General features: G+C 31.3%; 1 protein-coding gene across 5 annotated transcripts in view; it reads right to left on the bottom strand.

Annotated features, from left to right (window-relative positions):
• LOC149081039 (RNA-binding protein 25-like) overlaps positions 1 to 14448 on the bottom strand; it is a 61185-nt gene that overhangs the window by 27797 nt on the left and 18940 nt on the right. For all 5 annotated transcript variants that reach the window (XM_089237791.1, XM_089237790.1, XM_089237793.1 and 2 more), the window contains 9 exons: positions 7619 to 7745; positions 6571 to 6611; positions 5015 to 5128; positions 4339 to 4443; positions 4184 to 4241; positions 3930 to 4021; positions 2776 to 3040; positions 2136 to 2254; positions 920 to 1000 (listed from right to left, as the gene is read on the bottom strand). In XM_089237791.1, coding sequence (XP_089093917.1) covers positions 920 to 1000; positions 2136 to 2254; positions 2776 to 3040; positions 3930 to 4021; positions 4184 to 4241; positions 4339 to 4443; positions 5015 to 5128; positions 6571 to 6611; positions 7619 to 7709 — 966 coding nt within the window. In that variant the 5' untranslated portion in view covers positions 7710 to 7745. The remainder of the gene's footprint in view (positions 1 to 919; positions 1001 to 2135; positions 2255 to 2775; positions 3041 to 3929; positions 4022 to 4183; positions 4242 to 4338; positions 4444 to 5014; positions 5129 to 6570; positions 6612 to 7618; positions 7746 to 14448) is intronic.

The raw sequence follows: 14448 nt of genomic DNA, 5'->3' as shown, positions 1-14448 counted from the left end.
TATGAAGTACACTCTAACAACAAAACAATAACCAAAATCCTAAAGAGAGCTTTTCTGGTTGCCCACTTCCCTACCCACCGACAGCCTAAAAGATGAAAGTCAAAATCTTGAGTAATACTTACCCCTTGCAGTAGAATATTCCACTGATACGTATCGAGGGGTAAGTCAGAAGGCGGCGCACACCATTCAGTGGGACATCAAATACGTATCCACAAAGAAATATATATCATATTTTCACTCTTTTTTCTTTTTTGTTTAACAACAGATATCAAATGTCTATTTACTCACCAACTCCTAGACATTATAAAACAGGAAAGCCTGACACATGGCGGCGCTTGTATAGCCCTCAAAGGAACAAGGAGATATTTTCCTAGTGTTTGGGGGGGAATCATATATCTTAGCTGAGAACACTAGCTTTTCATTTCATATTTAACACAAATACAAGCAACATTAAAAAATATGTGTCTCAAGAACTTTTGTTTCTAATACCTCCCAAAGATGCTTCATTCATCATGATCGGGAAAACGATGAGGGTACTCATTATTAAGGGACATGCCTTTTCCACATCTACAATAAACTAGAAGGCTGTATATTATTTATATTCATTTCGATAACCATAAATGACCAGTTGAGGAAAAAATGAAATGAGGTTTTATAAGGAAAAAAACTGAAAATGAAAAATTATCCAATTTGTACTGAAGTTTGAAAGAATGTCTTTCCTAAAGGAAAAAAACCAATAACAGCACACTAGTGCTGAAAAAAAGGCCAGTATCACACATGATCGAGCTTGTAAAACTATTATACTTTTTTTAATAATAATGTTTCTATTATTTTATAAGAAATGGAAAAGAATGAAGAAACCATCAAACTCTTAGTAAACACAAACAAGTTATGCATATTTTACGTAAATATCACTCACTTTATAAGTGTCACGAAATTTATCAATTTCTCTGTGAATCAGTGATTTTTTGTCTTCTTCGAGATCCATTTCATCCAACTCCTAAGTGGAAAACAATATCAAAATACACATATTAAAAACCTATATATATAGCCTATATATACATATTAGCCACCAATGACAAAGATTATTTTAATACATTGATACTTTTAAAATAATAGAATTATGCTTTAATAAAATCTTGTTAGCAACGTTTAGTGAAAATTTAATACTTTCACCAGATAAAGTCCATTATTGTCAAATAATGTTCAGATCATCTAGTGGTGATGTCAACTGAAAGTATCCTTCAATCTTTTTTGAACACTTTTTACTTTTAACTTTTTGTTATAACTATCTTCCCTTTTTCAACATATTCCAGACATGCTCATAATGGTGTATTAGACAATTGATAGGATTTTTCAATATATAATCATATCTATACATAGGTCATCAATAAATATATAAAATTTTATAAGAATATTTCTATTCCAATCTCTGAGAGAAAAGAAAAAAACTCAGCAGATATATAAGCACAATGGGGCATATAATATGCAACATGCATTAAGAAATTTAGATTTTTTCAAACATGCAATTAGCAGATTATATAGAAATGGGTCTTCTCCATACACACAAGAGAAAAATTTTCCTGTTCTCTTCCAAAATGTTTTTTAAATCACAAATTATCTATTAGTGATTCAGCAGTCTACTAAGCTCATCATCTGAAGGGAGCAGCTCAAGGGTTAAAGATTCATTCTTATATTGAGAGAATAAAACATTCAAATAAAAGTGAATGTGTATGTAGTATTGCAGATAAATACATCAGTATGTAGTTATATGCAGGCTAAAAATTACAATCACCGCCAAGTCATTCATGTAATAATGGAAAAAGAGCCTATCATGATTGTACCAGTTGAAATCGAATTGATTTTTATGTGAAAATACACAAGCAAAAATTGAATGAAGAATAACAAGCAGCAATAATACAAATTTGATAAATGCATATTAGAAGGGGAAAGTATTAAAAACAAAACAAGCCAAAGAATAAAATAATTCTGTAACGTGGACTAAGGATTTGTTACGAACCCAAACATATTCTAAAAAATTCTATTGAAAAAGTTAATCATTTAATGGTGAATAGAAAGTTTCATAGCATCATACAAAAATGATACATATGATTATAAATGATAGTATATCTTACAGTTTTCTTAAGCTTCTCAAAGTCAATTTTTGGTTTTGGACTATGTTCTTGATTTCTATTGGTTTTGTGAGTTGATTTGTCTTGATTATTAGTTGTAATAATCATAGGTGGTGAAAACTCTGAAATTGATAAGAAAAAAAGTTTTTTAAACAAATCAATCAATTTAAATGATCAATGCTAATATATTATTAATAATAATCATATTATTCAGTACAGTTCCCTTGATAATATTATTCAGTACAATGGGCACTATGCACATCTACAAAACTCAAATTGTAACAGATAGTTTATAATTTGCAGCATTATCTGGTGATAATACTGTTGTTACCTGTTACTCATAAAATAACATTTTTGCTTTTTCGGTTATAGAGAGAAGAGAAAGAATTGGAATATGGTTTGAGAATGTTGTAGATTTGTTAATTGAATAAAATGAAATTTTTTTTAAAGGGAGAAAAAAAAACAAAATTTCATCGGTGGATCACATAAAATATCATTTGACTGTAAGGCTTGTTTGTTATTTCTTCTGTGGGATAATGATCATGAAATCATATTTAAAAAATTTCCTGAATAATTTTGAAAATGGACATTGTAAGCTTCACCACATTCTTTAACAAAGACTGTCAATCACATAACTTATTACCTTGCTCTAATGGCCTTGAGAGATCAGCTTCATGAGCTCTCAGCAAACCCTCAATAGCAGCTCTTATTATTTCATCTTTCTGTCTAGAAGCCTCGTCTAGTGGTTCATCAGTTGTTTCCCCCTCCTCTTTCTCTTCATTTCCATCTTTATCCTTTTCTTTCTCCTTATCCTTGTCTTCTTCCTTATTTTCCGAATCATCCTGCTTAGCTAGTATCTTTGCTTTGTACTCGTCCAGTTTTTCTTTAGTTTTTGCATCAACTTTAACCTAATACCAGAAATACCATTTAAACCCTTTATTGTGGAAATGTGACCTTGAATCATTACTAATATGAACTTTTTTTAACCCAAATTTGGGATACTTATTTCATGCACTATAAGGTTAGTCATTGCTGAACTAATATATATAATTTGAAGTTTGAATATACATACAAACTCTATGCCGCAGTGAAAGTTAAAAACTAGACTCAGCAGAATTCTGATTGGTGAGGCTACAGTCAAAAATTAAAGCTATTGCCATACTTTGTTTCAATGTAACATGATGCTTTAAAGTGATTTACAATTCAAAACCTGCATTTGTTATGCAAATATGATTGAGAGAATACATAAAAATATACACTTTTGGTGAGCATCACAAGCGCTCAAATTATATGCAAATGCATACATACATATGCAATTTTTGGCCTTTTTAATCATTAATGCATAAACTGAATTTTCAGGAAAAGTGCACATTTTTTTAAGTTTTGCAAAAGCTCAATCAAATTTTTGATCTTTCAAATGAAATATTGCTTAAAATAAATATATAACATCGGTTTTTTTCTTCCATGAACAATGATTGGTAGGAAAGTGTTTATATCTTTCTACATAAAAATAAACAACTTAGACAAGTGGCATTTAGCAAATTTAAGATATTCCTAGTCTTATCGGGTATTTGTTACTCATGCCAGGAATCTTTTTTTTTTATAGAAGTTTAAAAATAGTAGGAAGATTAAATAAAATAATTTTGAAGGGTTATTTTTTTTTTTTTTTAATATTTAACACCACAGCTCATAATTTCATTTGCAAATGCATTAGTTATTTTCAGTAAAATAAACAAATATGTATATATAAATTGATAAACTTCCCTGATTTTATGATTGAAGAATAATTTTACTCACAACAAGTTTTTTTCCACCAATTTCCCAGTCATGCAACAGACGAATTGCTCTCAAAGCCGATTCTGGGTCACCATATTCACAGAAACCAAATGCTAAATAAAAACAACATTAATGTAAAAAACATAATTTTCTATTTCCTCCTATCTATATCTTTAGTAACACAACTACATTCTCTAGTCACAAGGAAAAGAGGTTTAGATGTAGAAAATAAACTCAGTTGGAGTATATATATCCAATATTGATTTTAGACTTGCCTTGAACTTTTCCATTAGCACCTTGCACACGTTTCCAATTCAAAACGATCCCACACCTCTGCATAGAATACGGAAAAGAATGTGTGTCATAAAAATAAAACTATGTAAAGTCTCAAAACAATTTAAAAAATTTTTCAAAGAAAGATTTGCTTCACCTGCAATATTTGACGGACTAAAGTATCTTGAGCACGTTCCGTAATATTACCAACAAACACAGTTACAGGTGGTCCTCTAAGAACTTCTGGTTGTTCAATGTTATGCTGAAAAATATTGGAAAAAAAAATTCCGAAGATTACTAATTAGGAAAAAGAAATTTTATCAGATAATTATAAGATTTAACAGTAATTTCCATTTACAACCACCATATACAGACAAAAGCAAATCAAAAGTTATCCGTAAGTCAACATTTTTACACGTCCCCAAAACTTTCAATGTTATAGTATAGTTTAATGTGCGAGTTTGACTAGTAGTAATTCCAACTAACAATAAGTTTTCCATCAGCTACTGCGCACTGAACTAATCAAGATCTGACTAGGTGCATTTTATTTTTTGTATCACTATCACATGCAAAACAATTGTCTCAAATTAAATGTTTCAATAAAACATTCGCCAGCATATGAACCATTTAGTACTACAGTATACTGCAATATTTGACGGACTAAAGTATCTCGGGTATTGAAGTATTTTAAATTGATATAAAAATTGTTCACAATAGGACAAAATTTTCCCCACTGAGATCATAGAAATTTCAAAAAATCTCTAACTTCATCAGAAGTATCAGTTCAAAAAATTCATATTGAAAATTTATATCAGTGATCTAATAAACAATACCTCTTTTTTGATATAAGTGTGCTGATTATTTGTATTCACTCTTTTATAGGTCATCTTTTGATGTGGGGGAATAAGAGGAGCTGTAGGCATAGTCATTGCTACAGGAGTCATCATCTGCGAAGAAATAAATTTTGAAAAGTGAGACACGAGAACAATTACTTGAGATTTCAAATGTCATCCAACAAACTTGAAAAATAACATGTATTGAAAAAATGTGCTTTATAAATTTTGTTATATTTTATTTTGTAATTAGCAATGACATCAAATTAATACACCAACCACCAAGATGAGCAAAAGTTCAAATATATCTGAATTTTTTTTTTTTCATTCAATAGGTAGGTGTAGGTATCGCATTAAATTTAGAATCTTGGAATGCCTAAATTGAGGTTGAATTCAAACATTGCTTTTCCAGAAACTTTTTCATGAAAATTAGTTATTTCTCCTCCCTTCAAAACTTCATGACTAAATGCAGAAACTTCACCAAATATTTCTGTGCATTAACTGTTGGATTGTACTGACAAAGCAACTTCAAATATACAGCCTCTATTTTGAGGTGTTTGGAATTGCGCCTAATAATATTTTTTTTTCTTTGTTTACTCCAAGAAAAATTGATCTATTCAGGAAATAAAATTCCACAAAATACAGTGCAGTTGTATATAATTTGAAATACAGTAGGAGCTTGATTATCCGAGCCTCAATAAACTAAGTTTTGGGTTATCCAGGTGCCTTTCATAAATTCATTTTGAAAATTATGAGCAGAAACGTGAAAATGCTTCACATTGCAGCAAACTGGTTCATAGAATGCTATAGTGTTCAATGAGAGCGCTGCTAGTTCTGAAAGCAGGGATAAACCAGTGTTTCACAAAATAGATAATATCTACCCTTGAGGGAGATTTAAGGAACTAGGAAGGGGGCAGGACTTGACTAAAACTAGATGAGCACCATGGTGCTCCTTGAATGAACCCCAGAACTCTGCCACCAAATTTATTCTGCTGCAGAGATCAGTGATGATACTTCCTAAAACATTTAAGAGTGCTCAGTGACAGAAAAATTGAAATACTATATTTTCCACAGCACTGTATGTAAAGTGATCTTTGAAATGTTGTGAACTGTAAATACAATACACGGTACATATGTAACTTTATACTATACCCATTTTTGATCTCTTTATTGCATTCACAGTAATTGAAAAAAAAAAACCTTTGTGTAAACTTGATTTCCATCATTTATGGCTTTATTTATTTTTCATTTCACCTCAAAATTCTGTAAGGTCTGTATTATCCAAGGTTTCAGTTATCCGAGGAAGATCCGGTCCACATTAGCTCAGATAATCTGGGTCCTACTGTATTGGAATTTTGATTATCTAGCATAGATAATAAAATTTTACTTACAGGAAACTGAAAGAAATGAAAAACAAAAGAAGCGTGCTATAATAGTTATACTGAATGTTAAATCAACATAAACAAAACTGAATTTATTTGCTTCTTGAGCAAAGAAAATTTCATTTGCATGCAGTTTGAAATTACAAAATAAAAAGATAAAAAATATATACTCACTGGAGCTGGTATCATTCCAACAGTCATTGGTATCATTCCACCTATTAAAAAAACCAAACTCAGTTTTGGGATGGAAATATAACCTTGCTAGAATTTGTGGTAAAATAATTTAAAACAAAAATGCACAATATAAGACAACAGACTAGAAAGAAACAAACTATTAGAGGAGTTATGCTGAAGAATTCGTCACTTTTCAAGTATGAGGACTGTCCTGAAAGTAATAGCCATTTCATAATTAAAAAACTAATGATTTGCGGGGGGAAACCCCTTTTCTTTACAGCTTACCTTACCGACGGCTTTTCTACAGACACCACTGATGTGCCATAATGTGAGATCAATGCCCAAAATTTCAGAAAAAAATACATAAGAATTCCCACATCCCATGGGACACTTTTACATGATAAGGACCCAGGTTTTTTTAACCCTTAGTTCCAGGGATGCAGGCAAGTTAGTATAGAGTGACTTAAGAGTCACTATGCAATTTCACACACTAGTTACATAATGTTTTAGATGCAAACTTTGAATTCCTCTACATTTCCTTGTTCATTAATTTGAACCTCCTATATGTTAGAAATTCCCAAAGAATATGGAGGTGTGTCCGGTTTTCATGTTCATTAATTTAAGTTCATCAACTGAACACAGAAAATCATCCATAATGACAAGTGTGGGCAATACTGTACACTTATCGCCATGGATGTTCTTTCTTTCGAAGTTAAAATTTTGGCAATATCATTAGAAAAAAAAAAGATCCATCCATAACATTGTAAAACTTTTGGATTCGTTGAATATCCCATGATCACAAGTCTGTGTTTAGAAAATGAACTACAGACCTCACTCAAGAAGTGGAATAGATTCAAGCATTCACAAGAAAAGCATTAACAATACAATGAAACCTCGTATACAAGCAGACTGAAGTTAGTTGACTGCACAGGGCACAATTCTCTGGACAACTCTTGTAATTTTTCTTTCCTCTGAATTACTTATTAATGAATTAGCAAACAATAACATTTTCTCGGACAAAATTATCAATCACTACTGAAAAACTTACCAAGAGGAGGAACAGCGTACGGTGGCGGAAGCATTGGCGGCACAGGTGGCATGCCTGGCAAAGGCATGGGAGGTCCAGGCGGGAATGACATCTTAGACACCACTTTTACGATCTTTAGCGGAAGATACTACAGGAAATAAAAAAAAAACCTACTTTACAAAAAGACTGATGCAATAGCTGCTACTAGTAAAATTTTTTAAATATGTTGCACACAACTAAAATTAAACCATCTAAAGTTCATCCATTTTTTATGCAACCAACTAAGGTTAATCCATGTATTTTAGAATCATGATTCCAAATATACATACATGGATCAACCTGTAATTTAATTAATGCAAAGAATCTAAAAGTAAAAAAAACTTCTAAATCAACAGAACACTTTTCAATAAAAATAACTGAAAATAAAATTGAGATGAATCTGTAAAGCATGAGCATATTGTTTTTCCTTAACTTAATTGATTTTTTTTGGTATAAAAAACACTAAGTTATTATATTGATTGGTTCAGTTTGAGATATATGAATAAAATACATGAAAACAAAGATACTCATAATCATTTATTCAACAACATTGCTTCAAAATCTTGCGCAGATGTTTACAACCAAAAGCCCCAATCAATGTATTAAATTACACATTACAGGGCTTCCCAGCAAAATCTGCTTGATCATTTCCCTGACCGAAACCCCAAAAGAAAGAAATATATCATATTTTAACGTGTATAAGGACCCCTATTTTTTTGGGCTTCTATAAATTTGCAAAAAAAAAGAGTTCGATATATCTATAATATTATCCATGTATAAGAACCCCCCCCCCCCCACTTCATTTTTGGCAAAAAGGGGTTCCTTAGGCACGTTAAAATATGGTGATTCAAAATCTTTTAACCTTCCAAATTTTAAATTTTGGTTTTTCGAGTTAAAGTTTTTTTTAAATATTTGCATACTTCCCTGATATTTTTCATTTCCATTGACTTTCCAAGTCACAGGGAACCCTGTGGAAATTCTATTTTTAGTGGTTTTTCCCCCTTCACAGAACTTTTCCCTGATTTTTATCAATTATTTGAATATTTTCCTGACTTTTGACAAACTATTTGCATTTTCCATGACTTTTCCCTAACAGTTTTTAATTTCCCTTTTCTAGGTCACTGCGAGCCCTGCAGTAACATAGACAAATCTGAGCTCTGAATTCATTTACAATTGAACTTCGTCAACACAAGAAGTGAAAAAACTTGCATTCACTTGACTAATAAAAATTAGTAAAAAATAAAAAGTAGGCGACAGAAAGTGACTGTTATAATTTAGAGTCTTCAGACACCCTGTACATGGATTGTTTGATATGTCAAAGAAATCCTTCAGCATCCCTACCAAAAAATAAAATTATGATTAACAGGGGTCTGTCCAACCAAAAGTTGAGTCTGCTTTCCGAATCCTTCATAAAATTCCAGATCTGAAAAACGGACGCTTCACAAAATACAAATTAATAAAACCATATACATTTGTCATTTCATTTCTGAGATGAATTAACTAGATTATTTTGCTCCCCACAAAATTACGTATTTTTCAGAAAATTAATGACCCTTCTCACAAAAATAAGGAAAATTTTTCCAAAAGACCAGACCCCTGATTAACCCCCCCCCCCCCCTCATTCCCTGTGTCGTCTGTGGAAGACACTAAACAGCACTTTAAAAAGTCCACCTAGCTAAATGAAATACTCAGAGACCTCAAAATCAGTTATAGATGTTGCAAATATTTGGTAGTAACTTCTTCATACTGATATGTCAGCAGCAGAAACTAATTTTAGGCAGTTCATAGTTTAAAATAAATGTGAAATTCAACATGACCTTAAGAACAGAGATTAAATTTTTTAACAGAGTTTTTTTTTCCCTCTTGGAAAATTATTTTATGAACTTACGAAAGAGAATTTGAATTTTTTAAGGTTTCACACACAGTCAGCGAACCAAATTGAAATCTGAAAAGTTTTCATTTGCAACATAAAATGCTTATTAATAGAATAATATAGCAGCATATGGAAAACTATGAGTATAGTAAACCTTTACATATCACTAATGGCAGTCCAACAAAAAGTTAGCCACCCGTTTAGTTTTGAAATCAGTTTGTGGCAGGGTTGTAATTTTAGCAGTTCAAAATTGATTTTGACCAGGCCACTGGCCAAAAGTGGTTGTCACTGGTTAAAAATGGTAAAAATTGGTTGAAACCATTGAAATGGTCCTAAACTGACGCAGTCATAGTTTTTCTTCATATTAAATTTAAAATGAAGATTGGTTTTTACTTTGAACAAGCATCAGAATGTTTTTTTAAAATACAAGGTTGCATTCACTTTGGGGCAATCCCATGTGAAACTGGACATCATGTGTGGAAAAAAAATTCTTTATTTCAATATTTTATATTTCTAGCAAGGGTGAAACATACTTTCAGCGTAAATCAATTAAAATGTTTTTTGTAAAAGTTTTGTTCCTGTTTTTGGCAACACTTTCAGCATCACTCCCTATTAGTGATTGAAGCACTTTTTGAAAGCTCACACCGTTACCACTTCTTTTAAAAGAAGCAAATCAGGTATGTAATTGTTAATTTTTATTAATTAACTAATTTGTAACATAACTATATCAAACATAAATCTTTTCAAACAAAAGTTTTGAAAATCAAGAGCTTTAAAACTAGCCTTCACTGTTGTGTAACATTAGTCACAAAATATTCTAATTGTTTCTATTATTCTTAAACAAAGCAACAAAAAAATTTGACAAGTTATATTCTCCTTATTTATGTATCTTTAATATTAGTCTAATTTTTTGAAAATATACATTACCATTTACCCAAATTTCATTTGAAATGTGTAACATCAGCCATTCTTCTTTTTTTTATATTTTTTTCAAGGTTTTATATTTTATATTTAAGAAAGAATATTGAAATAGCCATGACTACAGCAGAAAGACAGAAAAAAAGGGAGAAATTAAAGGAAAAAGGAATGTACAAAGAATATAAAGAAAAAACAAAATATAAGCAGCCCAAAGTAAAAAAAAATGAAAATTTGTCAAAATTCCAAAACCAGTACAAGCAAAAATAAAACATGAGACAAGACAAAATGTTAAAAGAAGCGTGGAAAAATGCAGAGCATTAAAACGAAAATCGCCAGATAAATCTGTAAACCTCAATTCACCCTACCTCACCTCCAGTGCTTTGGGAAAGGCCACATCTCAAGCCAAACAATTTTTACCATCCTCCCCTAGGAGAAAGAAAGCAATAAGGCGATTGTGCCAGACAGAAATAAGATTCGAAACTACAGTTGACACCTCTGCAATTCATAATCAACCAATTTCACTAACTTCAGAAAGAAGAGAAATGGTCAAGCAGTTCTATGAACAAGATAAAATAAGCAGACAGGCTCTAGGTCTTAAAGACATAGTGACTGTTCGTGAATATAATGGAATGAAACGGAAGATACAGATTAGACATCTGCAGTTTTCCATAAAAGTAGTATTTGGCATGTTTAAAAAAGAATATCCACACTTAACGATCGAAAAAAGTAAATTTTCTGCTGTACACCCTAAGCATATACTGCTTAATCGCAAACTTCTACACAATGCTTGTTTATGTAAATACCATGAAAATTTCACTGCTGATTTCACGTTTGATTTTCTCTCTACTTTACTATGTGCAAAAAAATTCACCCGATTGCTTGCTAAATGACTATGAAAATTGCAAAGACGGCAAGTTAATCATGGAATTAGTTCAAGATCACATGGAAACTTTTAATTCAATGGAAATTACTCGCTATGCATGGAAGAACATTCAAAATGACCATCTACGTAAGACTAAATGATGGGACCTCATGAATGTACTGTATTAAATCGCTTAAACTCATCCAAAAATGTCTTGAACACTGCTTTACAGAAAGACACTAATCAAAAATTTATAGACAACAACATGGTATAGTAACTAGCATATCCCCTTCCCAAAATACAGTATTACTTCAAGTTAACTGCTGAAAATTGCAAATGTGCTTCACAAGATGAAATTCAGAGTGCACACTGGGTGCAATCTCAAATAAGTCTTTTCACAGCCACATTGTATCATTCTGGAATTATTCACCCTATCTATAGTAATAGTTTCAGATGAATTGAGTTATTCTAAGGATACAGTACTGCCTTGTGTTGACAAAATTTTAGAAGAAATTCCAAGAGAAGTAGAAACTTTGAACATCTGGTATGATAATCCAGCATCATAATTTAAAAATAAATTTATTGCTTCTGCTTTGCCTGCACTACAAGAAAAACATTGTTTGCACATAACATAGAATTTCTTTGCAACGTCACATGGAAAAGAGCCTGTTAATGGTATTGGTGGATCTGTAAAAAGGCAGATGTGACAAGCTGTTAAGTAGCTGCTATTTCAACATCAAATGTTAATGTCCTTGAAATTACTCCAACAAATTTAAAAGAAAGGATGGAAGAATTAAAGCTTACGGGAATTCTTGAAAGTGCAGACCACATTAAAGGACAAAAAAGTTATTTTCTGGAAGTAAAAAATGGTAAAAGCGTTGGAAGCAGATTCACAGAACTTTCCCAAATAACCAATCAAAGATGCAGAATAGTCAGTCCCACAGCATCTATTGGAGATTGGTATGAAGTTGAAGATGAACAGGACTATTTTATATCCCCAATCTATTGAAAATAATGAATATTCAGTGAATGTAATAACACGAGCTGGGAAATAATGGAAATGGCCTCAGCAAGTGGATGAAATTTTCTATCCTCAAGAGCAATTAATAAAAAAATTAAACCCACCAGAAGTTGTAAATGCTCAAGGAAATTTTAAATTTCAAGAATTGTTTTAGATTTTATTAATACATTACCGTATAAGTATTTTGAAGGACTTTTAGATACTAAAGATTTACACACAAAAAACATTTTTCATATGTAACATCAGCCACACCAAGTATTTATTTTTTAATTAAATAATTTCACTATATTGATTGTGATTTATTGATCGTGTACCTTTTATTTATTATATACTAAAAAAAATGTAAATGTAATATCTAAATACAGATGGAGAATCTCGAAATGTTTTAAAGGTATTTTGACTGTCTTTTTTGACGTAACATCAGTCACACCATTTTGAATGGTCGGAAAGCCATAATATTTTTTCCTGATCTTTTCAATTTTATGTTCCTAACATTGTCTAACCTTGAAGATGTATCAAAATTCAAATAAATCAAGAAACTTACCACGTTATTGCAATTATTAATTTATAATTAAGTTCAAAATGTAATGTCAGTCATTGTGGAATTTCCCCTTTGGCCAAGTGTGGTTCCAACCCCTCAAAGCAGAATGTTTTGCATTGTTCTGTAATGAACCCTCAGCTGACTGGAAATGTTCTGTAGTAAAAATCCTCATAATAGTGTTTTCTACATTTTTCTTAAAATTCTTTCAGATTGTTCTGTAACACACGCCACAGATTTCAGCATACTGTGCTTTGGGGTTCTAACCATGCAGAAAACATGTTTCAACCATCCTGGTTGATATTAGTTTTGACTATTTTGAGTGGTTTACAATGTAGATGGCTTCAAAATACCTGGAGCAAAATAAAGACGCCCTCTGTGACAGAGCAAATTTTTGTTGAGTTGCAGCTCTGACAGCAGACTCTACAACTACTAGCCTATTTAAATTCACTTAATTATCTTAATATAATTTATAAATTATTTTAATAAAAATAAGAGAAACATTTAAAATTATTACTAAATCAGTTTCAAGACCATATTTGACCACATATAGATGGCTAAAAGTCAGCTAAAATAATTTTTAGCCAGGGTCTTGATCAAAATGTCACCCCCCCCCCCCACCCATAAATAATAATCTTGAATTTTATTCTGAAAAGGAACAGTTAACTAGAAACTCTCAACTGTTCAAAACCTCAAAGTGGAAACCAATTAGATTTTTTCCTTTCTAATAGTATATTGGTATAACATATCGAGAGTCACAACAGGTCAAGTGTTAAACCTGAAATGTCTATATGAAAGTGACATTTGATTTTTGTGCTTTATGTTTTTATCTGCTTATAAATAGTATTTTCACTAAAGTTTTTTAGCTAAGGCTTTGGACAGTTTAGGATATAAGGGTTTGGATAATATGGTAAAAAAATGTGTACATACTCTGGTTTTTACTATGATAATCAAAACCTTATCAACCCTGATTTGTAATGATAATTCCGAGATTTTTGCTGCTTTTTTCATGGCTTGAGTCCAATTTTATTCAAGTTGACAGTAAATCTTAACTCAAATGCAATTTACTAATATTAATTTAAATACTCATGCTTCATTTCTTGTCATTAAGTTGAGTCATTAAGGCAGAGTATCATGTAAATTCTTAAAAAATTAACTTTGTAACAAATCTATTTTACCAGTATGGACATTTTTACTAACACTCTGTGGCCTTACAGCACATAATGCATTTTGTTTGTTTATAAGTTGTTAAAAGAAGTTGAGAAGAGAAAATCTATCTTCCAAGAGAAGAGAGCACGAGTTGGAATGTGGCTTCTGTCCTGGAAGGTTGTCTATTTTGAGTGTGCTTTGAAATAAAGGTTTCTTCGTTAAGTTCCGTAGTTTCGTGTATAAATTGAACACCCCTCTATGTGTCTAGGGATATTCTGCCACCTCCCGGAAAAAGAGACGCACCTCAGACACGACACGTCCCCTTATAACTTTAAATTTTAAAATAACTTAAATTAACTATTAATTAAAAAATTTCCCCATTAATTCCTTATTAAGTTTGAGTTTTGACCACTTAAAGTGGTTGAAAAAAAAACACTGGATGAAACTAATA

The sequence above is a fragment of the Pholcus phalangioides genome, unplaced genomic scaffold, assembly GCF_987345545.1.
Source record: "Pholcus phalangioides strain wild (caught in Gottingen) unplaced genomic scaffold, Ppha-v1.0 ptg000010l_1, whole genome shotgun sequence".
In the NCBI taxonomy this organism is placed as follows: Eukaryota; Metazoa; Arthropoda; class Arachnida; order Araneae; family Pholcidae; genus Pholcus; species Pholcus phalangioides.
Note: the sequence above shows the minus strand (reverse complement) of the source record. Positions and strands in the feature narration are given on the sequence as shown.